Raw genomic sequence first — 26,396 nt, forward strand, 5'->3', positions numbered from 1 at the left:
AGCAGTAGGCTGGGAGTTGGTCTTTGTCTTTTACTTGTCTGCTGTGAATAAAGAGATTGTCACAACCCCATTGCCTGGACTTATATGTAACAATTTTATTTCGATTTCCAATTTTTTACAAACTGACTTCCAGTTAAACAGTTCCACCTCCACCGTGTTTCCCTTCAAAGCTTTTTCTACTGTGTTATATGCCAATTTCTCGTCTTTACGGAGCACAAGTTACACCAGATTTGAAACGGCCCAAGATGTCTGCAGCCGTCTGTGAGACTCTCTGGATCCCACTGGGAGAAATGGCGACAGAAAGTCTTAGGGCGCTTTCAGGACTAATGGAATCTTTATTATTGCTTTAAAACGGAGACTCTTCTTAAGGCACCAAGGACGCAGCACTGCTCGTTTCTTGCTGCAACGGAGTCATGTTTTGCACGGTTCCTGCTGTTTCCCGCTGCAGCGGCAGCCGAACCGGTTTCACACCCAACTTGAGGCGCCGGCTTTAAATGGAAAGTGGTTCCGAAACAAGGGAGGTTGAGAGAAGGGGGGGTCGCTAGGCCTACTCCGCCAAGCTATGGGGTGCAAAAAAAAATGGTGGGGTGCTCCGTTCCAACCTCCTGGAAGCTTTTGGATATTTGGAAAATGAGACAGGACCTTCCTCACTTAGGAATACAAAATTAGTGCCGGTGGAAGAGAAGCATTTGGTGGCTGTAAACCAGGTTGGCGAAAGCCCTTAAACTAATTCATGTCTCCTGGGGGGGGGGTGCAATGGCAGAAGTTACCCTAGAGGGTGGTGTCCCGTCACCCAGCTCTGGCCAAAGGCAGAAAAGTTGTTCCTTGTCCAGAAAAGCTGGATCTGCAAATGCACCCAAGTCAGTCTAAGGGGGAGAGAGGTTCACAGGTCGCACACAGAGTGCAAATGCTCTCTTCTCTGTGTGTCTCCTCCTGTTTTTCCCTCGGGGCTCCCCCCTTCTGCTGTGTCAAGTCCACACCTCCACGGGGATCATGCCCTCCTTGCTGTTGAGAGGGGGCAGAAGATACTCCTCGGCCAGGAACTCCAGAGGAAAGTGGACCAGGTGGCCTTGCACCTTCTGCAGGTGGTCCCGGGCCAGGATGGGGCTCTCAGAGGCCAGGCTCTTCTTGCTGACGTGATCCTGCAGGTCCTTCCGGGACTTCACGGCGTCGGTGGGGAGGCAGGAGAAGACCTGGCGGAGAGGAGGAATTGCGGGGGGAAAGAGAACAGAATGCCCAACATTAAGGCGCAGGCCCAAAACACCTGTTGGAGTCCGGGTGCTGTCCCCAAGGAAGATCCTGGTCCAAGGGAAAGCTATGGGGCAGCAATGGGGAACCTAAAACCCTCCTTCCCAGGAAGATTTTAAGCAGAGGTCGAGTGGGTGGCTCTCCAGGATGCTTCCGTCGCGATTCCCACATTGCCGGGGGCTGCACTGGATGACCCCTTGGGGGTCCGCTACACACCTTGTCATAGATGCTGGTGTTGGACGAAGCTGTGGCTTGCCAGACATCCCAGAAGAAGCGATCGCTGAGCGGGTCTTGAATGTCCAGGTCAGAGGCCACCCCCAAAACGCATCTGCCAGGGGGGTAGGAAAAAGGGGTTTTGCCCAGGTCAGTGACACATGAAACCGCTTCAGCCCTGGGCAGACTATTTGTTCTCCGCTCTGACTGGCAGCGACACACCAAGGAGGGTTTAATTTAGAGAAGAGGCGACACGGTGGCAGCCGATAAAGAGAGGCAAGGCAGGGAGAAAGGGGAGAGAGGACAGTTTTGCTCCCTCTTGTCAAAATAGCAGCAGAAGTTGTGGGCAACAAAAGAGGGTGGACGTTGGGAGATGCAGAAAGATAAAATAAAGTCCTTCTTCACGTAGCCCCTCATTGAACTATGGAACTCTCCCCTGCAGGAGGCAGCAAAGGCCACCGACCAGGATGGCTTTCAGAGAAGATTGGGACCCCGAGTTCCTTCCCACCTGCACTGCTGTCCAGCCAGACTCCCGCAATGGGGTGGGGTGGGGTGTCTCTAGGCCCTGATCCTCGACTCGGTTCCTCCCTTACCCCTAGAAGACAACCCTGCTGGCACCCACCTGAAGCAGTCGAGGCGCAGGCTCAGGGCAAACTTCCCCGCCTGGTACTCCTGCCCACCCATGACGGACGGCACCAGATCTGTGTCCTCGACCAGGACGGCCAGCTCACTGTCCCTCTTCCCCAGAAGACTCCGGTCGTTGATGTTGGCAGAGCCTTGGGGCAGGAGAAAGCAGGGAAGCATTAAGGGAAGGGGGGCAGCCCGCGCTGGATGCTGCGAGTGACCTCCTGCGGGGAGAGGCGTTCCCAGGGGCCCCCTCCTCACCGATGATGACGCGCCGGTCATCCGCAATGAGCATCTTGCTGTGGATGTAGACCAGCTCCGTCAGGAGTTTTCCCTGCAGCTCTCCGTGGGTCCTCAGCCCGCAGAAGGAGATGTAGCTCTTCCAGTCGTCCCCCACTTTTCGAGGAAAGGGGGGGAGAGGTGGGTGTTAGCGGGACAGCGTTGCGCCTGGCCTGTGGGGGCTTCCCTTTCTGATTTCAGGGGGGGGGACTCTGGAGCTTGCAAAGAGTGCAGAGACAGGAGCGCTTCAGAGCATGTGTAAAGCGCCTTTCCCCTCGGCACTGTGGAAGCTGATTCGTGAATTGCAGGGGGTTGGAATAGATGACCCTCGGGGTGCCACCCAACTCTACGATTCTGTGACTTTGCCCAAATATACCTGGGATTGTAGGAGAGGGATTTTTTGCTAGGGGCAGCACAGCACAGCCCCACAGCGGAACCACAAGCCCCCTCTGCGTCCCCCTTAGGGGTCCTTCCGACTCTACGGCAGCCTCAGGCGAAGAGTTTTGAGGTCCCCCAGTGAGTTTGGGGCTGGGAGGGGGGCAGAAGAAAGCTTATCTTGCCACCCCCCTCCCTCACACTTACTGACTGCCTTGAGCCGGCTGACGATGGATGCCTCCCCACGGCAGAGTGTCCTGGGAAAGAAGCCGGGGGAATTAGACAGCGGAGTCACTTAGATTGTCCCCCCCCAAATTCACCCCCTTCCCCACCACCCTGTTGCCCCCCCCCTGCTCCTCAGCTCTAGCTATCAACCCAAAGCACCCTGTTGAGAATGCAGAATGTGGACAGACCCTCCCAGCCTGTCTTGGGGACCCTCCTTGACACCCTGAGATAGGGTGGGGTGCAGAGCAAGAACCTTGTGAAACAACATCTTTGGGAAAATGGGGAATGCCTGGGGGTGTGTGGGGGGAAGAATCTACAGTGCAATTGCACCTTACGCAAGGGTTTTAGCATGCAAGCTCTTTTCAAGTGGACCTGGTTTGGGGGGGGGAGTTTTTAAGCTCTCTCCCTTTCTTGGGGGGCAAGGCCTGCTCAGTGCGCTGGGTCTGGGGAGCTCTGAAAGATCTTGTGGGGACCTGCGATGCTTGCACGAAATCTCATGGAAATCTGAGAAGCTGGTGTGAGATCTCACAGGGATCTGGGAAGCTTGCACAAGATCTCAGGGGGGATCTGCTTTGCCTAGAACTGGCACACTGAGCAGGCTGTGTCTTTAGTTGCCTTCCACACTCACACCCACCCATCCTGCAACTGCTTCCCCCCCCCCCCAGCCCCGTTTTCCAAACTCACTGGTAGGTAAAGTGCAGAATGGCCTGGATAGAGTTTCCTCCGCCCTGGGCGATGTCTCCCTCAAAGCCAGGCAGCAGCGGGAGCAGGACAAAGACCCGGAATGGCTTCTTCTCACTGCAAGTGCGGGGAAAACCTCACCGGGGTTAGTGGCTGTGGCCCCCAGAAGCACTTCCTGGCTCCCAAGTCCCCTGCCTCTGTGATTGCTTGGTTTTTTGTTTCCCCCCCATTGTTAAAATTGTTCCCCCCCCCCAATACCAAAACCATTATTGCAGAAGTGAATATCAATTAGGGAAAAAGAGGAAGCCAGCAACAACAGTCCTTGTACAAAAAACAATAAAACCAGCAATACTTTAAAACACGCAAAGTTCAAGTACTGAATGCTGGTTAAAATTCACAATGGCTTTCTAAGCACCCAGACAGGCTTGTTGAAGCAATAATGTTTTTCAGCAGGCGTCAAAAAGTGTACAGCTGAAGGCTGACATCAATCGGCAGGGAGTTCCAGAGTGTAGCGGCTGCCACGCTATAAGCACAAATTATACCTGCTCCCACCATGGATTCAGATGACATTGCAGGGGGTTGGATTAGATTACCCTGGGGGTCCCTTCCAACTCTCTACAATGGTACCTTGGTTTGCAAACGCCGAAAACCCGGAAGTAAGTGTTTTCGGAGGTTTTTCAGAATCCAAATGCCCAATGTGGCTGTCAGCTATTGTTTCCAGGGCGCCTGCACCAATCAGAACCTGTGCCTTGATTTTCGAACATTTTGTAAGTCCAACGGACTTCTGGAACGGATTAAGTTTGGCGTTTTTGATTTTGCTATTTATTTTGCATTTTTGTTTTTGAGGCTTTTTCAGTTAATTTGTGGAACCCAGTTCAGCTACTGATTGATTGTGTGACTGTGGAAATGGATAAAAGCCAAACAATTACTATCATCAGTGCAGGTAAGCAAAAAAATATATTAATTTTATCATCTTCAATGCTGTCTTATTTATTTTATAGTACAGTGCATTGATTATTGCTTTCATTTTATGGATAAATGGTCTTGTTAGATAGTAAAATTCATATTAAATTGCTGTTTTAGGGGTTGTTTTTAAAAGTCTGGAACGGATTAATCTGTTTTGCATTGCTTCCTATGGGAAAGCGGGCCTTTGTTTTGGAACAGACTTCCAGAACGGATTAAGTTTGAGAACCAAGGTACCACTGTAATCAAAACAAAGGACTCCAATAATCAGATCCACATTCCATTTTTCTTAATTAATTTAACCCTTCTTCAGCTGATCCTATTTTCACTTTTTTTTTTCTTTAAAAGTGAAACGATTTTATAGCTAGTGGGAACCGATCTATCAGATCTCTAGCCATATATAAAAGGAATAATCAATGCACACTTTTTTGCCAGGCCGGCATTGGTGTTTTGATTTTATGGGAGCGCCTCCGAGCCGAGTTAAGGAAGGCGGCAACTTGAACCTGGAGGCCTGGAGTGTGCAGTGCAGCCCTGGAAAGGGAAGCAGTTTGCCCCACTGAGCATGCGCAGAGTGCTTACCCCGCCCCCTGCTAATGAACCATTGCAGCCAATCTCAATTTGGGCCCAAACAGTGGCTGACGGGACAGACCTGTGGGCAAGCAGCACTCGGTCAACAATGGCATCTCCCACGGTGTTGATCACCGAACGCCCGTCTGCGCAGCTTATGAAGAACTGGTTCTGGGACAGGAAGAAAAGAGGGTGCATGGGTGAGGGAGGAGAGAGAGGGGGGGGGGTATGTGCTGCAAAAGAAATCAATAGACACCCCCTGCCTTTTCCTCCCCAAACCAGGGCTCCCCTTAAGCTGCCTGGGGACATGTGTTGCATTTAAAAAAAAGCAGCACTCTGCCCTTCCTCAGAGACCCTCTTGCCCATCGTTCTTCACTTTTTGTGATTAATCATCTGCCACCTTAAAAGCAGTTCAAAGTGAAGAGAGTTCCTGGCTTGCATATAGAACAAATAAGACAAAGCGATATGGTATTGAGAAGCTTCCCAAGCAGCTGTTTTAAAAACAGCTTCCTAGCCCTTACATCTGTAAATCCTGGTTGACAGTTTGTAAGCAATGCTTGCTGAACGTTTAGAAGCTTCTGGAGAAGCAGCTGAGCAGAATTTCTGGGAGCTAAAAGCAGGACTTCCTTCACCCTGCCAAAGCTCCTTACCCAACAAATTAAGTTACCAGTATACAAAACAGCCCACATTGTGCAAAATATGTGAAAATTAGCAAATCCGCACAATTTGGATTTGTCAGAGAATTCTACTTTTCTTGGCTTCCCACTATTTAGCGGGAAGAAATTCCAATGAAAATCCTCGTTATTACATATTTTTTGCATGGCTGTTTATTTGTATATATTTTAAAATATTATATATGGGTGTTTTATGATGGCCTATATTTGTAATGCCTGATAAAGGCTTGGCGAAGTAAAATAAAATAAAATAAAATAAAAGCAGCTCAAAGCGACTCGCAATCATGACAGAGTCTTCTACTGCCCCACCCACAAATTTGACTTCGCTCCCCGACTCCCATTTTCCCCATCCTTCTCCTTTGGGAAGAGGAAGAGTGTCCCAAACAGACTCAGGGTCTCAGTCTCACCCCCACCCTACCCCATGCAGCTTCTCCCCCCTTCCCCTCACCTGTCCCAAGACCTACCTCAATGTACAGGTAATGCTGGCTCTCCTTGATGACGCTCAGGTAGGCGTTGTAGATCGAGTGTTCGTGGAGGCCGGCCGACCAGCGGTCCACAGAGCGCAATACCTGCAAGAAACGGAGGGAGGCAAAAAAAGCTGCTTTCGTTCAGCTTTGGTTCCTACAGCCACAGAACGACAGCCCTGCGAGGCGGGGCAGGCCAAGCTGGAGAAGGTGCAAGAAAGAGCCCGGCTGGTCTGGGGCTTCTCCTTGCGACCCTCCCTGTCTGCCCTCACCTTCCCACGCACCCCTCACAATTCCCAGACATTCTGTGTCTGAAAACCAAAAACAGGTATTGCCGGGGTTGGACTAAATGACCCTGGGACCCCTTCCAACTCTACGAAAAACCAAGCTCAACAAAATCCTAGAGGGCTTTGAGAATATCTTGCTGGATCAGGCCCGTCTGGTCTAGAATCCTGTCCCTGCGGTTGCCAACCAGGTGCCCATGATGGGAAGTCTGCTAGCAGGATCAGAGTGCCACCCAGCCTCTCACCTGAACGTTGGTGGTCTGTGCCCCCAGCACAACGAACGGGACCTGCAGGGGTGTCGCTCGAGGGGACTTGGGGAGCAGGTAGGGGTAGTCTTGCCCTTTGTATTTGGGCTTCATGGTCTGGGGGGGAAGAAAAGCAGGAGGGAGGGGTGAGACACCCCCCAAAGGCATCTTTGCCCAGCAGAGGAGGCCATGGAGTCCCGGATCTGCTGCACTCAGACAGTCTTAACCGTGGAATTTTATTTATTTGCAAGGGGGGTTTATTGGCTGAGGGGCAGAAGAGATATTTGTCGGCTCTGCTAGCATATCTGGGGGTGGTGGGGTGATGTTCAGCTCCACCATCTCTACACCCCCTTCCTCTCAACATGCACCTCCAAACACCTGAAGGGCTGCCCCACGGAAGACAGAGGATCCAAATTGCAAGAAGGGAGATTCCGAATGAGCCGCAGGGGGAAATTTTGGAGAGGAAGAGCTGCTGCACAGCGGAAAGGGCTCCTTTGAAAGGGGAGGGACTCTCCTTCTTTGGAAATTTCTCAATGGAGGTGGGATGTTTACCTGCCAGGAATTCTTAACTGCGATTCCTGCATTGCAGGGGGCTTGGACTGGATGACCCTGGGGGGGGGGTCCCTCCCCACCCTACAATTCTGCGATTCTCTACTGTTCTGCGATTCCACGACTCACCTTGGTGAAGTTCCATCGCTGGATGAAATGCCGCGCAACGTCCCGTGCGGCCAGGCCGTGAACGGCCACCCCAACGTCCCTCCACGGCATCCGCGGAGTCTGGCACCTGTCAATGAAATCTGACCCACACCGGGCGTTAGCCCCCCAGGCAGCATGATTGGGGAGGTGCTGGGGCCCTGGAAGCCCCCACCATCAGGCTCCCTTGGGCCTGATCCAGCAGCCAGGCCTAAGGGGCATTGCAAAGTGGAGACACTGCAGAGGCTGGAAAAACGACCTCCTCCATCCTCTGGGGGCTTCCCCACATACCAGACCCAGTGATGGACCATGGGGCTTTGTTTTGGGGGGAAGGGAATATGCATGGCATAGCTGGATAGGGAGAAAATTTCTTCCCTCTCTCCTAACACTGGACATCCAACGAAGATGAATGTTGGAAGTTTTTGTTTGAAAAGGCATTCATAACACAGCACACAGTTGAACTATGGAACTCCTTGCCTCAGGACAAATTCCTGGAGGAGGAGAAGGCTACCAGTTGCTGGAAGCTGCAGGAGGGGGCTCATATCCTGCTTGGGGGGGGGGGGGGTTACTGGCACTAGGACTAGATGGGCCTGATCCTGCAGACACTTCTTACGCCTAGAAGCTGAGGGAGGGGTAACTTTCCAAAACGTAAAAGCAAATAAAATTCTTTTTTTGGGGGGTGCACCAGTACAGCTGCCCCCACCACCTTGCAACTTTGGGGGGGGGGCGCTGGTGTGTGGGTGCTTGCTTCTCCCCAGAGAACAGCCATCCCTCTGGGTCTGCACCCCTGGTTCCCTACTCAAAGCGAAGGGCCACCGTAGTTTTGCTGTTAAGACAAGAGCACCCACTTTGGAGGCGCAAGGTCTCGGGTTCAATTCCTGACAGCCCCTCCAGCAGGTCAGGCTGGGAGAGGCCCCCTGCCTAAACCCCTTCCCCTCCAGCACCCTCACCCACCTTCGAAGGGCTTGTCCAGCTGCACCCAGTCCTTGGCAATGAGGTTGCTGTAGTCCTTGCCCAGCCAGAGGCGCTGGTTGGAAGCCAGGTCAACGGGGGCTTCGTCCCCCCCTGGAAGGGCAGCCCCTCCGCCCTGAGAGAGAGAGGTGGTCAGCGGGAGGAGCAGGCGGCTACCAGCGTCCCTGTGGGGAGGGAGTGGGGCGAAAGAGGGAAAGGGAAAGCAACAAGAGGAGGAGAAGAGGAGGAACGAGTCAGAAACAGATGAGAGGGAGAAAGAGGAAAGCAAAAGGGGGCGATGGAAGCGTTCCTGGGCTCGGCGGCCACTAGGTGGCGCCCATTTGCCTGCTCTGAACCCGCTTGCCAGCCATTGGCCGAGCGTGGCTGTGATGTCACGGAATGTAGACGAATCAGAACAGCAGTTGCAGAGGAAAGCAAGAGGGAAAAGACCATTTGGTGCTTGACCAACGCATTTGGGGGCTCAGGGAGAGCCAAGAGCAGAGAGGAAGCAATTGAAGGGGGGAAATGAGACTGGGGATCTGGGGGCCAAAGAGGGAGCAACCTTCTGCCGCCCGGAAAAGGGGGGAACCAAGGAGAGGGACCCCCCCCCAATGCTACCTTGGGGGCCCGGCAGTCATCTCCCTCCAGGTCCGCCAGGCGGTACTCATGGGTGTCCCAGCGCCCATAGGCCAGATCCAGGCCGCCCAGGAAGGCCACAGACTGGTCCACCACCACCAGTTTCTCATGGTGGGCCCACAGGAAGACGATGGAGGAGACGTGGTCAGGGTGGCGCATCACCTGCGGGTGGGGGGAGAGACGTTTTGGGGTGGCTCAGTCTTGTGTGTGGGGCTGGCTCTGTGAGCCCACCCAGCCACCCTCCTGCTCTGAGCCCTGAGGCAGGGTGGTGTAGTGGTTAGAGAGTTGGACCTGGGAGACACACCCTCGGCCGTGAAGCTGTCTGGGGGTGGCCAGGGTTAGAATAGTAGGATTGTAGAGTTGGAAGGGGCCCGAGGGTCATCTAGTCCAACCCCCTTCAATGCAGGAATCCCAGCCAGAGCATCCATGACAGATGACCATCCAACTTCTGCTTTAAAATCTCCAAGTTGTAACTTGAAGCCATGAGTTCAAGTCCTGCCCTCCGGAGCAGCAGGAAACAAGCTTGCTCCCTCTTCCATGAGATACTGTGTTTCTCCGAAAATAAGACACCATCTTATATTGGTTTTCAAGAGGAGGTCCAGAGCTGTTCGACAGTGGAATTTGCTACCAAGGAGTGTGGTGGAGTCTCCTTCTTTGGAGGTCTTTAAGCAGAGGCTTGACAGGCATATGTCAAGAATGCTTTGATGGTGTTTCCTGCTTGGCAGGGGGTTGGACTGGATGGCCCTTGTGGTCTCTTCCAACTCTATGATTCTATATTTATTTTTCCTCAAAAAAACACACTATGGCTTATTGTCAGGGGACGTCTTATTTTTCTCCTCCTCCTCCTCCTCCTCCTCCTCCTCCTGCCGTGGCTGGCATTGCTGCTGCGCCTATCACTATGTCTTATTTTCGGGGTATGGCTTATATTCCTTGAATGCTTAAAAATTCTGCTATGGTTTATTTTATGACTACGTCTTAAAATAGGGGAAACTTAAAATAGGGGTATTTGAGGATGGCTCTCATATCTCCTCCCAGTCTCCTCTTTTCCAGGCTAAGCATACCCAGCTCCTTCAACCATTCCTCATCAGGCTTGGTTTCCAGATCATCTTCATCGTTGTGTGGATTTAATGAGGACTAGGAACCAGGGTTCAAATCCCCCTCGGCCCTCAAGCTGACCAGGTCTGACCTTGAAGACCTGCCACTGGGAACTGCCCAGTTTGGCATAAACAGGGCTGTGGGGCTACTTGGGACACAGAGCGACAACAGCGGGAAGACGGCAAAAGTGGGAGTTCCCTTACCTTGATGTTGGGGTGCAGCAGCATGAGGGCCCGTTTGCTGTAGTCGCTGTTGATGCCTAAGGCCAACCCCACCTCCTTGAAGAGCAGCACAGAGATGCGCACCCCCTGCTCCTGAAAGGATCCAAGAACGGCAGAGTTGAGAGGGACCCCCAGCGGTCATCTAGCCCAACCCCCTGCGAAGCAAGAAGCACAGCTCAAGAGGCAAGGAGGAAAGATGGAGGGGGTGCAGAAAGACATCAGCAGCCGTGATGCGGGGGGGGGGGAGGAACGAAGGCGCCCCCACCCAACCCCAAACCTCAGGCAGGCGGCTGCTCACCGCTTTGTGTTTCAAGAGGAGGTCCAGCCTCCAATCGTCCGACTGCGCCGGGCGCTTCATGTAGATCTCCGGGCTGAGCCTGGGAATCACAGAATAATCATGGAGTTCAAAGGGACCCCCGAGGCTCATCTAGTCCAGCCCCCTGCAATGCAGGGAGCAAAGAGAGTGGAGCTGGGGGGGGGGGCTCCGTCCCACATTTAGCCTGTCTGCATTGGTTGCATTTTAAAAGCAAGAGCCCCCCCCCCCCGATCGTTTACCCCAGTTGCCTATTCAATTGGGATTAGCCTAGAAGCTGAACTGTGACCTCAAGGGTGGAATACAAATTTAACAAATAATATCAGGTGCTGCCCTCTGGCTGGGCACAGAGGTTTCGCACCCAAGTCCCCCACAGGCTGGCCTTGCGGAAAGAAGAGCAGGGAGGGGATCAGGGCGTCCATTTCTGGCACCCCTATTTTTGGACCAGGAATATCTTTTTTTTTTTTTGAAAAAGGAGAGAACATATTTATTATGAGGATTTATTACATTTGTATACCACCCATAGATCTCCGAGGGTGGGGGTTTCCACAACTTCAAAAATATATGGAGATGGGGGGGCACTTTGGGAAGCTAGGCAGCTCAGCCACCGTCCTCCTCTCCCCACCTCCAAGGCCGGGCGGCCCCCTCCCCAAGACCCCGGCACTGACCACCAGTCCGTGATGAAGATCTCCTCTTTCGCCTGCGCCACAGCCTCAGCCACCGCGGCAAAATATCCAGCGCCGTTTACAAACCTGGAGATGGGTCGCAGAGAAAGAGAAGGGTGAGGGACTGGCAGGGGGGGGGGAGAGAGAGGGGGACACTGGGGTCTGAGGACCCACCTGCCCAGACCACAGCCCCCAGTGCTCACCAGCGGGCAGGGGTCTCCTTGCGAAGGGGCACAAAGCCCCCGTGGCGATGCAGCCGCAGGAAGTCTCTGCCCTTGCCCTCGGCGAGTTCGGTGATCTCCTGGCACCACCAGCAGGCCTGCCGGTAGCTGCTGCACTTCAGGACGAGAGACCTGGTTCGGGGAGGGCAGCGTAAGAGTCCAGTGGCCAGGCCAGGCCCAAAGGGGCCCAAGGAGGACCAGCGTCCGGTCCTTGCAGGGGCCCCTGATCTCGGAATCGAGATAGACTGCCTCCAGACCTGGAGCCATCTTTAAATATCTCGTGGAAGACAGAGCAAGCTTGTCTTCCCCTGCTCTGGAAGGTAGGACTCGAACCCATGGCTTCAAGTTGCGAGAAAGGAGATTCCGACTAAATATTATAAGGAATTTTCTGACAGTAAGAGTTGCTCAACTGTGGAACAGTCTCTCCCTCCTTGGAGTTTTTAGAATGGAGGTTTGGGTGGCCATCTGGTACGGATGCTTTAACTGATATTTATTGTTGTTGTTGTTGTTGTTATTCTGTTGGGAGCCACCCAGAGTGGCTGGGGAAACCCAGGCAGATGGGCGGGGTATAAATAATAAATTTTATTATTATTATTCCTGCATTGCAGGGGGTTGGGCTAGATGACCCATGGGGTCCCTTCAAACTCTACGATTCTGAGATTCTCCCATCCTCCTTCTCTTCATTCCTGGGAGGGGCAGGGCAGAAAATGCTCTTCCCCCTCGAGTCTCTTGAGTCAAGAGAGGCAGGTAAACAGCCAAGCCCTTCCACTCTCTTGAGCGATTTCTTCATCTTGGCTCAGAATCCGCCTCTCGGATGGGACCCTCACTTCAGGCGCCCTCCCCAATCTCCCCTGGCCGCGGGGACCCAGGCGTCCTGACCTGCAGGTGTTGTCGATGCGGACGCCGTGCTTGGTCTCGGTGGGCTTCTTGCCCACCTGGATGTTGAAGCCGGTGTCGAAGAGCAGCACGAAGGAGATGGCGCCCGACTCGGGCTTCAGGTAGAGGAGGAAGGAGTCTTTCACCACCAGCCACCTAGAAAGGGGTCCCAGAGGTGTAAAGGGGGGGCGAGAGAGAAGCACCCACACCACCCACCCCTCTCCCCACAGCAGGACCCTTGGGAGACTCACCTCTTCGACCAGCGGTAGCAGAACTGATGGCGCCCGGCGCAGTTGAGGCCCTGCAAGCGGTGGCCTCCAGACCGTTTCAGGATCATGCCCTCCCTGGAGAAAGAGGGGGAAGGCAGCGAGAGTTGCGGATCAGGGGCCACCCCACCTGTAGGGATCTGCGCCTAGCTTTCCGTGCTGGGTGCATGCAGAGGAAATGCAAAATGTGGTCCAGAGCAGGGGACCCGCTTTAAAGTTTAAATAACTGCAGAGCTGAAAGGGGCTCTCTGGGGGTCATCCAGCCCAACCCCTGCCTTTCAGAGACCAAAGCCAATCGGGAAGGCAACTTTCTATCTATCCCTTGAGGATATCCCTCCCACAGCATGGCCAATGGCCAGGGTTGGAGATGTCCCACAATGTTGCTGGGGTTGGGCTAGATGACCCCCCAGGGTCCCTTCTATAATGTCTGGAGGAGAAATCCCGCTGGCTACCCTTGTCTGAAGGGTTGGGGGAGAGGAGAAAGGGGTCCTTTGCTCCCGGAAGAGGGGGGGGGAGAAATCACAGAACTGCAGAGTTGGGACCTTGAGAGCCATCTAGTCGCCGCTCCATAATCCTTGCTTTAAAACCTTCAAGGATGGAGAGACCACCACCTTGGGAGGGAGGCCGTTCCCCCATCTGATGCAGGCTTCCTCAAACTCGGCCCTCCAGGTGTTTTTGGTCTACATCTCCCATGATCCCTACCTTGCAGGTCAGGCTCAAAGCATCTGGAGAGCTTTGTTTGAGGAGGCCTGATCTAATGGCTCCCATTGCCAGAAGCTTAGTCGAAATTGGTTCTTAACTCTCTTAAAAGTTACACCTTTCAAGTGGTATATTTACTATATTTGAATTACGGGCGGTTTCATGCTTTGAGGTGGCTGCTCCCTTCTGCACGTTAATTTTATAAGCTTCCCAAAAGCCGTTTCGCCACCTAAGCGCCAAATATCCATTGGTATAGAACGCTCACAAACAGCTGGGCATCTGGATGCCAGAGGAGCCCCCAAACCTCTCCCCTGCCAGGGGTCCTTGCAGGCACTGGAGGGAAGGCTCTCCTGCCCCCTCGCAGGATCATGCCAAGGGGGCAGGCAGAAACACACACACACAGACACATAGCCAGGACCCCACTTCACTCACAGCCCTTTCGGTCCCAGGTCCGGGATGAAGGAGAGCGGACTCACATCTAGGAACTCTGCCTGCCCGAGAGGAGAGAGAAAAAAGCACCAGTCAGCGCCGGGAATCGCATTGCAGGGGGTTGGGCTAGATGACCCACCAGGGCCCTTCCGCCTGCGCATTTCTAGGAAGAAGGCGGCTGGCGTATCGGGGGAATGCGCAGCTCAGGGAGGCGAGCAGAGGGAAAGGGAGCCCAGGGGAAGGGCCCCTCTGCCCCCCCAAGAGAAAATAGGACACCCTCCCTCCTGGCACGAGAAAAGGGGTGGCAGAGAAAAGGGGCATCACCATGGCATGGTAGTCGCGGTAGACGTTCATCTCCAGCAAAGTGTTGAGGTAATTCTCCAGCTGCTTCTGCAAGGAACAAGCGAGAAGACCCATTGCCTTGGGTTGTTGGGGATATCGCAACCCCAGCTCGCCGTGTGTCCCCGCTTAGCAGCCAGGCCAATGCTTTCCTCCTCTTCCTTTCCGCTGTTTGCAAACTAAGGGCCTTGGCGTTAATTGAAAAGCTCTCAAACGCATTGAAGGGCATTGTGCTGCGACTCCCGGAGCTGCCCAGCAGGTGGCGCTGCTGCTTTGCTTTCCTGTTCCACCGAACACGCTTCTTTCTCTCCGCTCCTCCTTCCTTGCCCCACATGCACCCAGACCCATGCCGTAGCCACAAACCTGTTTGCTGGATGGGCGCCGGGACACCTCCCCCCCGTGGGGCAAAGAGGGCAACCCCAGGACTGTTCCGTCGGACCGAGAACCCAGTGCGGCAAACCTGGGCGGGAGAGAGAGAGAGGCGACAAATGATGCTCTAGAACATAAAGGGAACACCTGCTGGATGAGGTCAGTGGCCCAGCAGCATCCTGTTCTCATAGGGGTCAAGCAGGTGCCCATTGTGGGGAACCGGCAAGCAGGATTCAAACACAAGAGCTGCTCTCCCCTCCTGCGGTTTCCAAGAACTGGGATTCAGCAGCATTTCCTGCTGTGGCAGAGCGTAGCCCCAGGGACTGGCAGCCATTGCTAACCCTCTCCTCCTCCTCCTCCTCCTCTCCTCCTCCTCCTCCTCCTCCTCCCCCCCCCCCAGAATCTGCCTCATCCTCTTGGAAGCCATCCCAGTTGGAGGCCTCCTGTGGCAAGGAGTTCCACAGTTTAACTCAGCTCAACCTCCTCAGCTGCTTGACGAAGGACTCTGGGGCTTCCGGAGGGATGTCGCCCCTGCTCAGCATCCCCTCGGTTCTCCTTGGAAGAAGGAAAGCCCCTCTGGCAAGGGGAAAGTTTGCTTATTGTATAATAATATAAAGGAGGTCCAGTCCTTTTTGAAAGCCATCCAGTTTGGGGGCCAACTCTGCCTCCTGCACTTTAGTCCTTCCAGGCTGTGACACCTCACAATTTAATTTTATAATTACTCTTTCTTTCTTTTGTTTCAAAATTAATAGCAACAATAAATATTTATGCATGCAATTAAACAACCACAACTGTGGAATCCGCAGCAGGTTAGGCGTTTCCCAAAAACCGTTTTGACACGCCCAACACCCGAGACAAATCCTGAGCTCGAGTCTCTGACATCCTCCTCATGCGACTGAATATCCCTGCTGAAAAACACCTGTGGCCGTTTTGGCCCCACCTGGCTTCTCCGCTTGGGCTACTGGGAAAGATCACTTGGCTACCAAGTCCAGCCACAATGGGCTTGGACACACAAACAGAGACAGCAGATCCACCAACAGATGGACAAAGCCTCTTACCAACTGCGGTTGGTTCGACAGCTATGGCCGTTCCTGGACAGGGAAAGCGTGGTTCCTAAAATCCCAAAAATTGTAGAGTTGGAAGGGATCCGAGGGTCATCTAGTCCAACCCCCTGCAATGTGTTGGTGGCTTCAAGGCTGGACCACTGCAATGCACTCCCTTGCCCTTGATCCGGAAACTGCAGTTGGTGCAGGATGCGGACCCCACCAGCCAGAATTGGCACTCTATCTATCTACCTATAAATGTAAACTGGGCATGTGTCCACTTTTCTCCAAAACCGCTTGACCGATTACGTTCAAATTTTGACACAACATCCAAAGCGAATATGAGAGTGACCATATACAGGTTGCGTAGATAAATGTCACACCTGGGCCATGTAAAACCCCCAAACCCCCGTGTTCCAGAACTCACAAATCACTCTCAAGTGCATGCTGGGAGCACAGGAGATGTTGCAAAACAGCGCCCTCTAGTGACGGCTACACTGGTACTGCACCTAGGAAAGCTTCCCTTTCCACAGCATCTCGGCTTGGCTTTCCAGACTGGGCTGAGTGGAGGTGGGGACTCGCCTGGGTGGGGGATGGGGGGAGGAGGGGGCGGGATAGGTCATGGGTCGGGACAGGGTGGGGCCAATCACAGGGATGAGCTGGGGGTGGGGGAGGAGGGGCCGGGATGGATCATGGGTCGGGACAGGGTATCCCCAGCCACATGGATAAGCCAGGGGTGGGGGGAAGAGGGGGCGGCATACCTCATGGGTCAGGACAGGGTGGGGACAACCACAGGGATGGGCTGGAGGTGGGGGGAGGAGGGGACGGGATAACTCATGGGTCAGAAGAGGGTGGGGGGAGTCACAGGGATGAGCCTGTGTAAACAGAACACGCATAAAACATTTCAGCAAAATGAAGGGGGGCTCTGAAGGTGAGGGGAGTCTGAAGTGGGACTCCGAGGGTCCATTTAACAGGCTGAGCCACAGCAACGCGTGGCCGGGCCAGCTAGTAAATTCAATAAATAAATAAAGACTACAGGCGCTACACAATACCAGTTCTGCATTTGTAATAACTTGTGTGGCAGCGCCTGACCTTTGGGACTCCCTGCCACCTGAGACCCAGCAGGTGCCTGCCCTGTTCTTTTCCCCCTGCGCCTGCTAAAAAACATCCCTTGTTTACACAAGCCTGCCCAGACATGCAGACTGCCAGGGTACATTTTAATCTGCTTTTCCTTTATTGCTGATTTTATCTTTTGAATGCTGCTATTACTGATAACCTTATCGTTTTGTAAACTGCTCCGAGGGTTTAGGGCAGTGTTTCTCAACCAGTGTGCCTCCAGATGTTTTGGGACTACAACTCCCATCATCCCTAGCTAGCAAGACCAGTGGTCAGGAATGATGGGAGTTGTAGTCCCAAAACATCTGGAGGCACACTGGTTGAGAAACACTGGTTTAGGGGGAAAAAACAACAAGTGAGCGAGCGCAGTGTGTGTTTTATGGAATAAATAGATAAACAAAATTAAAAACCCTTCAAATAGATAAATAAAATTAAGAACCCTTTGCCTGTGCAGATTCTCTCCTCACCGTGTCAGAGGGAGGAAACTCATCAAGATCCGGTGCCTCATGAGATCCCTGTGTAACTCCTGGAAGTGCTTGAATTTCTTCTTCATTGTCCAGGTGAACTCGCCGTGCGTCAGGCGCAAGGAGTATACCGTGTTTGGCCGCACCTGCCCAGGAGAGAGAAGCAGGTGAACCCTTTGTGGTGGCCCGACAAATTCTTCTCCCCCCCCCAACCCTGGGGGTTGGACTAGATGGCCGTTGGAGGTCTCATCCTCTTTTAAAGCCATCCAAGATGGTGTCCATCACTGCCTCCTGTGGCAGGGAGTTCCGCAGTTTAGCTCTGCGCCGCATGAAAAAGGACTTCCTTTTATCTATCCCAGTTCCTCCCAACATTCAGCTTCATCAGATGACCAGGAGTTTGGGTATCCCGAGAGAGAAGGAGGGAAACTTTTCTCTGTCTGCCAGAGCACCTCTAGAGGAGACCCTCGTGCTTTCTGAGTCAAGGGCCAAATTGCCGGCGAGGTGTCTGTGTGTGTGAGAGAGAGATGGATCGCTGCTGTAAGGTTACGGAGGAATTGTGAAACGCCTTGGCCAACCAGCTCAGGGCACCTTGAGAAAAGCGGATATTGAGCTGCAAGACGTCTTGTGAAATCAGGGGATTATAGTCTCCAGAGGAAAGACAGGGGAGGGACACAGAAAAGGTGCTTGGTGAGGCCAAAGAATAAAAAGGAGAAGAGAAAGGGGGAGTGCAAAAGAAAACGGCAATTCTCGCTCACGAACCATCACCCAGTGAAGCTGAACAGTGGGAGATTCAGGACACGCAAAAGAAAATCCTTCTCTTGGATAATCTACGGAACTCCCTCCCACAGGAGGCAGGGATGGAGAGCTTGAGAAATGGATCGGACAAATGAATGGAGGAAAGGGCTCTCTGTGGTGCGGCTCGGCTTCCACAGACGGAAGCAGTGATTCTTCTGAATGTGGGGTTGCAGGAAACCACAGGAAGGAAGAGTGTTCTTCTTGCACTCGGGTCCCGTGAGGGACATCTGGCTGGCCCCCGTGAGAACAGGAGGCTGGACTAGGCCCCCCCCCATTGGCCTCATGCAGCCTGGCTCTCCTGATGCCCCTCTGGAGGCTTCACCTGGGGCAAAAAACCCAGCTAGGCCCCCCCTCCAGCTATGGCACTAGCCTTCCCGTTTGCCCTCCCCTTTTCACACACACCCAATTCCGAGACATTCTGTGTTCGGAAACCCAAAACAGGTGGCGATGATGGGGTTGGACTAAATGACCCTTGGAGGCCCTTCCGACTCCACGATTCTACAAAAAAGCCAGGCTCAAGCTCCTAGAAGGGCTTCGAGAATATCTTGCTGGATCAGGCCAAAGGGGCCTGTCTGGTCCAGCAACCTGTTCTCGGGCATGGAGGCAAACCTGCAAGCAGAACACAAGCCCCATAGCCGCTCTCCCCTCCCTCCTGCAACGGGTCAAATCCGCACCAAGCAGAAAGGGGGCTTCCTTCTCATCCGCCTCCACCACCAAGAAGGTTCAGCTTCTCCTTCCTCTTTCCCTTGCAATCCCCTTTATTTAGTGGCGCATCCAGACCCGGCCGGTTTGTTGTCTGCAAAACAAGCCGCCTCTGCTCAGTGTCATGAGGAGCCAGAAGAGGAGGAAGAGGAAGAGGAGGAAGAAGAGGAGGAGGAGGAAGAAGAAGAAGAGGAGGAGGAGGAGCAGGAGGAAGAGGCCTCCCTCACCCTCCTCAAAGGAGACCCAGTGGCCTGGCAGAGAGGCAGAGCCTGCTGGCAAAGGGCACCCGTTGAACTCCCTGTCCATTGAGGAGCTCAGGAAGGGAGAAGCCACAGCTATCTAGGCAATTCAAACATACGTGATATGAGACAGCTAAGGAAAATGAGTAAACAAACAAACATCAGGAAAGGATGGGTGGGAAGTCCAGAAGAAACTATGTATACAGTATATATTTTATATATATTTAAAAAAACCTGTATATGATGACAAACACAATAAAAATCACTTTTTAAAAAATGGGGGAAGCAACGGCTGGTGGCAGCAGGAGTAGAAGGGGAAAGGTCTGGGTGCAGGTTGCAGGATCAGGCCAGAGATCCGGGCAAAGCGCCCCCAAAATGGCCAATAGCCACGGCAGGCAAAGGATTTTGACATGGTCATTTTTTGGGGGGAGGGAATCTGCACAGCTGTTTCTGTTTGGCTGAGAGACGACCAGTCAATGAAAGACACGGAATTATGAAGGCAGGAGAAAGAAGATTCCACCTAAACATTAGGAAGAACTTCCTGACAGTAAGAGCTGTTTGGCAGTGGAATTTGCTGCCAAGGAGTGTGGTGGAGTCTCCTTCTTTGGAGGTCTTTAAGCAGAGGCTTGACAGGCATATGTCAAGAATGCTTTGATGGTGTTTCCTGCTTGGCAGGGGGTTGGACTGGATGGCCCTTGTGGTCTCTTCCAACTCTATGATTCTATGATTCTAGGAAGAGCCTTGCAGGGTCTGGCCCATGGCCCCTCTTGGCCAGCATTCTCACAGGGGCCAGCCAAGGGCCTGTGATGGGAAAACGGCAAGCAGGATTGAAGCCCAAGAGCCCCTCTCCCCTCCTAGGGTTTCCAGAAACGGGTATTGAGAAGCATCTCTGCTTCCAAAAGAGGAGGCAGGGCAGAGCCATCCTGGCTAGGTCTCATCCTCTTTTAAAGCCACCCAGGTTGGTGGCCACCCCTGCCTCCAGTGGGAGGGAGTTCCACCGTCTAACTCCGCACGGTGTGAAGAAGTCCTTCCTTTCTCCTTCTGCCCCAAATCCTCCAACATTCAGCTTCCTCAATGCCCACAAGCCTCTCGGTGCGGACTGATTAAGAAATCTGTGCAGCGCTTTGTTTTGTTGAGAAACAGCTTGTCAACAAAAGGTACACCTCATTTGCGTAACGGACATGGACGGGGCAAGGGAGGGACGGCCTATTTGCATACGATTTGCATGGGAGATGCCCACGGCTCATCCGCATGGCACCTGCTTTAGAAACATAGCATTGTAGAGTTGGAAGGTACCCCCAAGGGTCATCTAGTCCAACCCCCTGCAATTCAGGAATCTCAGCTAAAGCATCTGTGACAGGGGGTCACCCAATTACTGCTTAAAAACCTGAGTGTCACCTCCCGAGGGAGACCATTTACACGCAGGGGAGTGTAATCTGAGGACCTGGGAGAGACCCGGGTTCAGATCCCCCGACTTGACCAAAAAGCTCTCATTGGACTCACCTCTCAGCCTGACCCACCTCACAGGGTTGTTGCTGGGATTCCTTGAGGACTAGGACCTTGGACAGAGGTCCCACCGGGTGTGAGCTTGGGGGCCAGTCACTGCCTCTCAGTCTAAGCTACTTAGTACCATAGTTAAAGCACTCACAAATTCCTAAAAGGGATTGGGGACTGGAGCAACAGTGTGGGGTAGTGGTTAGAGTGTCGGATGAGTTCCTTGGAGAGAACAGGGTTCAAATCCCTGCACACCTGGGGCCACGTCCCTGCCTCTCAGCCTGAGGGTTGTTGCAGGGATTAAATGAGGAATGGGGAATTAAACTGGGTATAGGCCACCTTGAGCTCCTGGGAGAAAAAGGTGGGATATCAATAATAACAATAATAACTATTATTATTACAGTATTATTATTATTATTATTATTATTATTATTATTATTATTAATACCCCGCCCATCTGGCTGGGTTTCCCCAGCCACTCTGGGCGGCTTCCAGAAGGAACTTGGCTTCTCGCAGGGAGAATAAGCAAGCAAAGAGATAAAATAAGGCTACATGGCCAACTCCTGGCTCAGTGGTCAGGGAGCGTTTCACAGAACCGTAGAAGTGTAGAGCTGGAAGGGACCCAAAGGTCATCTAGTCCAACCCCCTGCATTGGGGGAATCCTATTTGCGCTAGAATCCTGTTCACGGGTTTCCCACTGAGGCACCTGGTTGGCCGCTGTGAGGACAGGGTGCGGGGCTAGCTGGGCCCCCCTTGGGCCTGATCCTGCTGCTGCTGCTGCTGCTGCTGCTCTCTTGGTGCTTGAGAAAGGTCGGGGGTTTTTTTTTTGCTAACTGGGTATTTGCTCCTTCCCTCCCTCTCCTGATTCTCTTTGTCTCAACCACCACAGGTGTAACCTGAGACTCACAGGACACCAAAGCCCAGCTCTGACTTGTCTGCTCAGGGCTGCAGGATCCTCCCTGGAGCAGAACCGGGAGGGGGAGGGGGAGGCAGTGGTATCATCCCCCCTCCCAAAAGCCAAAGGTTGGCTGGCTGGTAAACCATAGGGATGTTGTGCTGTTTTTTTCCATTCCCACCCCCCACTCCCAAGGGAAAAAAATAAAATAAAAGATATATGAAACTCTGCAGCTGATGTTCTGAATTAGGAAGTCCAGCTTGCCTTTGGAAAATATATATCATTTGACTGAGTCTGTTAATTTAATTGCTTTGATTCCTGCCTTGCAGGGGGTTGGCCTAGATGAGCCTTGGGGTGCCCCTTCCGCCCCCACGCACCCCCCCCACTTCTCCCCTAGCCCCCTGCTCTTACCTTGGAACCGCTGGCATATCTCTCGGCGCTCTCCACCCGCACAGTGACGGGGACCCCCCTAAGGAAAAGGGGTCCCTGAGAGCGGAGTGGCTTCCGCTCGTAGACGGCCAGAAAGGGGCTGAGGTCACCTGGGGAGCAAGGGAGGCAGGGACAGTTAGGGAACCCCAAACTCCTGCCCCTGCTAACCCATAACCTACAGAAAGCGGGGTGCATCATCAACTGACCTGGCGCCTCGTCCCGGCGGAGACCATCTCTCTCGTCCGCTTCCTGGTCCGAGTCGTCCAGGCTCTCCCCGCCGGGGTGGGGTCGCTCCAAGGTCAGCATGGGGCCGTCCTGCTGGGGTGCGGGAGGAGGAGCAAAAAGAACCCAGGAGTCCGAGCCCTCATGCCAGCCCTAATGGCTCTCGGCCGGAGAAGAAGGTAGCCTTCTCCCGTCTCCAAGCACTTCGGCACAGGAAACTCTCTCTCTCCCCCTCTCTCTCCTTGATTCTGCTGGAAATTTTTGCGCACAGGCAGGCAGTTCCTGCCCCACCCTGCCTTGTCCGCCTGACTCACGCTCTGGGAAAGGGGGGCCATCCCACCCTCTCGCTGGTCCCAGGCGGGTCTGGATGCCGGACAGACGTGTTGGGCAGGAAGGGCAGGCTGGCTGGATGTCCAAGGATCCCCGCAGGGTGAGGCCAAAGGGGGTCCCCATCTTGGCCCAGCCTCCTGCCCTCACAGGCAGCTAAACGTCCCAAAGGACCCAGCAATCGAGATAGACTGCCTCTGCACCAGGAGGGTCTATTAAGGACAGCAGAAAGGACGTGCCGCTGGAAGAGGCCAAAGGGGGTCCTCACCTTAGCCTGGCACCCTAGAATACCCCAAAGGGAAGCCCCCCCCCAGGCAGGATCCGAGCGCAAGAGGAACGCTATCCCCTCTGGCATTCGGAAGCATTTCCTGCTTCCAACTTAGCTCCCCAACAGGCAGCCCCCTTCCTCCTCCTCCAGGAATTTGTCCCATCCTCCTGCGGCAGTGAGTTCCGCAGTTCAACTCTGCGTTGTGCCAGGGACCCCGGGAGTGCTGCTGCCAGTCTGTGCAGACATTATGGGGTGAAATGGGCCTGATGCAAGGCAACTCTCTCCGATGCCAGAGGACTCTGCAAATTGGTGGGTAGGATACTAGGGGGAGAGGCACAGTATCATCTGCGTAACATCTGGACAGGCTCCTTTTGGGAGGGACAGGCTTTTCTCTTGGGGGCTGCTCTCCGCCTGGAGGAGGGGCACTTGTGGGGCTGCGTGGGGGCAGTGGGGAGTGAGCTCCAGTGGTTTGCCAGCTCCTGGTTCTTGGTTCACCAAGTCACAGTGGACTATGTCTTGGGCTCCTGTGAGAGTGCAGGTAAATCAGGCCCTTCAAACACCAGTATTTCAGGATTCGCACTGGCTGCCTAAGACAAGGCGCTGGTGTGAGTTCATAAACCTCTATATGACAGAGGCAGAGTGGTGTAGTGGTAAGTGTCAGACAACGGTAGGACCAGGGAGAGACGAGGGTTCAAATCCCCCTCCTCGGCAACCGTGAAGCTCCCTGGCGGTGAGTTTGGGGGCGAGTCCCTGCCTTCTCTCTCAGTCTGACCTACCCAACAGGGCTGTTGTAGGGGATCCCCTGAGGTGCGGGGTGGAGAACCACGCTCCTTGGAGAAGGAAGGTGGGATAACGCAATTAATTTGTCCTTTAATTAATGACTTGGGACCCAAATCTGCAAAGGAATGCTTCTCCCAATGATGCCCCCCCCCCGAAATCCTCTTGGAGAAGGACAAATACTGTAATAGGCCCCAAATCCTTTCGCTGCAGTAAAGAGGCTGTTTTAATTCTCTAGGAGCGGCGCAACGGTTTGGGTGTTTTGCGGGAAGATTGTTTTGGGGTTTGGTTTTGCGGCCCTGCTAAACTCCCACCGCCCAGGAATTATATGGGGTGAAGGGCAGCCGGGAGGAGCAGCCCCTTGGAGGGGGAAAGAGGAATGTCAGGGGAGAGAGTCTCAACTCTGCATGGCGTCTGCTCTCACCCTCTCTGTAAGAATCATAGAATTGTAGCGTTGGGACCCCTGAGGGTCATCTAGTCCAACCCCCTGTGATGCCGGAACCTAGCTTGATCTTCTGCCCCCCCCTCCAAATTGGGAGCTCAGCTGGGCAACCTCGGGAGCGTGCAAGCCCAGCCGAAATGCCACTTGCCTGGCACCCACCACCTGGCACCGCACCCTCCAAGCGACACATCCCCATACTGGAAGGTTAAAAGAGGATCCCCACCCCCCGACCTGAAATGAAACTGGGAATCCCAGAATTACGGGAGCCCCTTGCCTGGAGGATGCAGGTTGCTTCCAGGCCCAGAAATGGGGGGAACTGGAGATTCTTCCATTTCAGGGAGGGTTGGACTAGATGACCCCTGGGGGACCCTTCCAGCTCTACCATTCTAAGACTCTGTGGCCTCGGAAAGGGATGGACTTTCTCTTTCATTGGAGGTTTTTTAAGAGAGTTTGGGTGGCCACCTGTCAGGGGTTCTTTTGCTGAGGTTCCTGGGGGTGGGGGTAGCGTGGACTAACATGTACGTCAACAGGTAGATCGTGATCTTCCGGTAGATCACTGGATCCCCCCCCAAAAAACTGAACCCCCCCAAAAGGGGGTAGATCACTTCCAGTTTTTAACTCTGTGTAGATCACAGTCTCTTGGGAGTTGGCCACCCCTAGATGACCTCTGGGAGTCCCTGCCAGAGAGCGAAAAGCCACCTGCCTCTCCCCAAGAAAAGAGAAACACCTGACTTGAACCACTCTGGATCATAGGCCCCCAAAAGCAGGAAACTGAAAGAGATCTCTTAGGCATGTTGGAGGATTCCCAAGCCCTGACTCTGCAAGTCCAGTTGTGAAACTTCAGTAAGGTCCAACAGAAATGGAGCCCGGGACTTCCAAAACCTCAGCTGCTTCTATCCTATTTGCAGGGGCTTGGACTAGATGACCGCTGGGGGTCCCTTCCGACTCTACAGTTCTATGATTCCTGCAATAATGACTCAGAGTTATGCTCTTAGTCTACTTGGAAGGAGGCAGCGAGGGTGGTCCGCTTCGAGCTGCAGGAGCAGCTACCTAGGTGCCCTGGGGCTCTAACTATAGAGGCAGTGTGGTGCAGTGGTTAGAACTAGCCTCTGGGAGAGTAAAATCCCCACTCAGCGGCCATGGTGCACGGGGGGGGGGGAAGAGGGGGAGTTGGGGGGCCAGTCCCTGCCTCTTTCAATCTAACCTACCGCGCAGGGTTGTGGTTCTGGGGATTAAATGGGGGGGGGGTGGCAACACGGATTCCTCCTTGAGATATAAACGCAATAGATCCATAAATGAATGAATAGCACTTTCCGGAGCTGAGAGACCCCCGCCCAGGAGTCCAGGGATGCATCAAAATACTCAGGACCCCCCCGCCCCCCCAAAAGCAGCAGGGGGCTTTGGCCCTCAGTCAGGAGGTCGACACGTGTCTCTGAGCGGTGCGGGGAGGACGCACAAAAACCCTGCAAAGTGGGCGAAACCAGACCCGGAGCCGCTCGGGCTCTCGGCGGCTGAGAACCCCGGGACTTAGTGCGAGGGGCCCCGGATCCGTCCCCTCCCTCCCTTCCTCCCAACCTTGCTTGAGCCCCGGCACCTATCCGCTCGCTGCCGCCGCCGCGCCCACATTCCTGGGGCAGAGAGAGAGAGAGAGAGAGAGAGAGAGAGAACCCAGGCGTCCGGGCCCCTGTCCCAAGCGCGGTGCTCCCCACACACCCGGCCTCAGTTTCCGAGGAGGAGGAGGAGGAAGTACCGCCCTAATCCCCCCCCCCCAACCCCGCTTGCCAAATTCCTCTCCGAGTAGCGGAGATTTTGACTCATCCCGAGTCATAAGGAGGGGGGGGGGCAAGAGAAAGGGGAGGGGCCTCGGGATTTTCCTGGGTGGGGAAGGGGGTCTTTCCGAAGCAAGAGCCCTTCTGACCTGGAGGGAGGAGGGCAAGCACCCTGGACCTCCTGGGATTTTCCGTGGGGTGGGGAGGGAGGGAGGAAGGACCTCGTGGAAATTTCCAGGTGGGGGAGGGAGGCCAGGTGGGGGGTCTGTCTGTCTCCCGCTTCCCGCGGCTCACCTGGGGCGGAGGGACCTGCAGGGACCGGCGGGGGGCGAGCAGGGCGCCGTCGCTGCTGCTGCAGCTGCTGGGAAACCGGCCCGGCGGTGGGAGCGGGGAGGGAGCTGGGGGCCGTCCCGGGGAGGAAGGAGGGCCGTCCCAGCCCCGCCCAGCCGCCTGCCGCCCAGAGGGCCCCGAGCCATGTGCAGAGGGTCGGCGGCGCCGTCCCTGCCCTTCCGCCCGACCCCGGCCAGGCCGAGGTCGGGCTGCGGGGCAGGATTAGGTCCCCCACTTCCCTCGCGAAATAGGGGTGCTGGTGCTGAGGCCTCTTGAGCATGCACAGAGCGCCTTCGCTTCCCGGAACCAGAGACGCGCTTTTCTGCTCTCGGAACGGCAGAGTTGGACGGGACGCCGGAGGGTCATCTAGCGCAACCCCGGCCGGCGGGGCCATTTTGGGGCACTTTTGCTTTTTATTTTGAAATCCCACCCACCACCCCCATGAAAAAAGGAGGGACCGATTTGTTTT

General features: G+C 54.3%; 1 protein-coding gene across 1 annotated transcript; it reads right to left on the reverse strand.

The window, feature by feature from the left end:
• Positions 1-70: 70 nt before the first annotated feature.
• PLD2 (phospholipase D2) lies at positions 71-26,112 on the reverse strand. The gene is made up of 25 exons (XM_035135827.2): positions 25,892-26,112; positions 21,999-22,110; positions 21,775-21,902; positions 17,242-17,384; positions 14,610-14,706; positions 14,232-14,297; positions 13,911-13,969; positions 12,765-12,857; positions 12,517-12,669; positions 11,620-11,769; positions 11,420-11,503; positions 10,737-10,815; positions 10,421-10,531; positions 9,105-9,284; positions 8,490-8,622; positions 7,521-7,639; positions 6,843-6,959; positions 6,314-6,418; positions 5,258-5,346; positions 3,649-3,762; positions 2,947-2,996; positions 2,347-2,481; positions 2,084-2,237; positions 1,465-1,576; positions 71-1,193 (listed from the first exon to the last, which is right to left on the reverse strand). Exons 2-25 carry the CDS (start codon positions 22,096-22,098, stop codon positions 969-971), a joined length of 2,796 nt encoding a protein of 931 aa, XP_034991718.1. The 5' UTR covers positions 22,099-22,110; positions 25,892-26,112; the 3' UTR covers positions 71-968.
• Between the last annotated feature and the right edge of the window lie 284 nt (positions 26,113-26,396).

Source organism: Zootoca vivipara, chromosome 13 (assembly GCF_963506605.1).
Source record: "Zootoca vivipara chromosome 13, rZooViv1.1, whole genome shotgun sequence".
Taxonomy (NCBI): domain Eukaryota; kingdom Metazoa; phylum Chordata; class Lepidosauria; order Squamata; family Lacertidae; genus Zootoca; species Zootoca vivipara.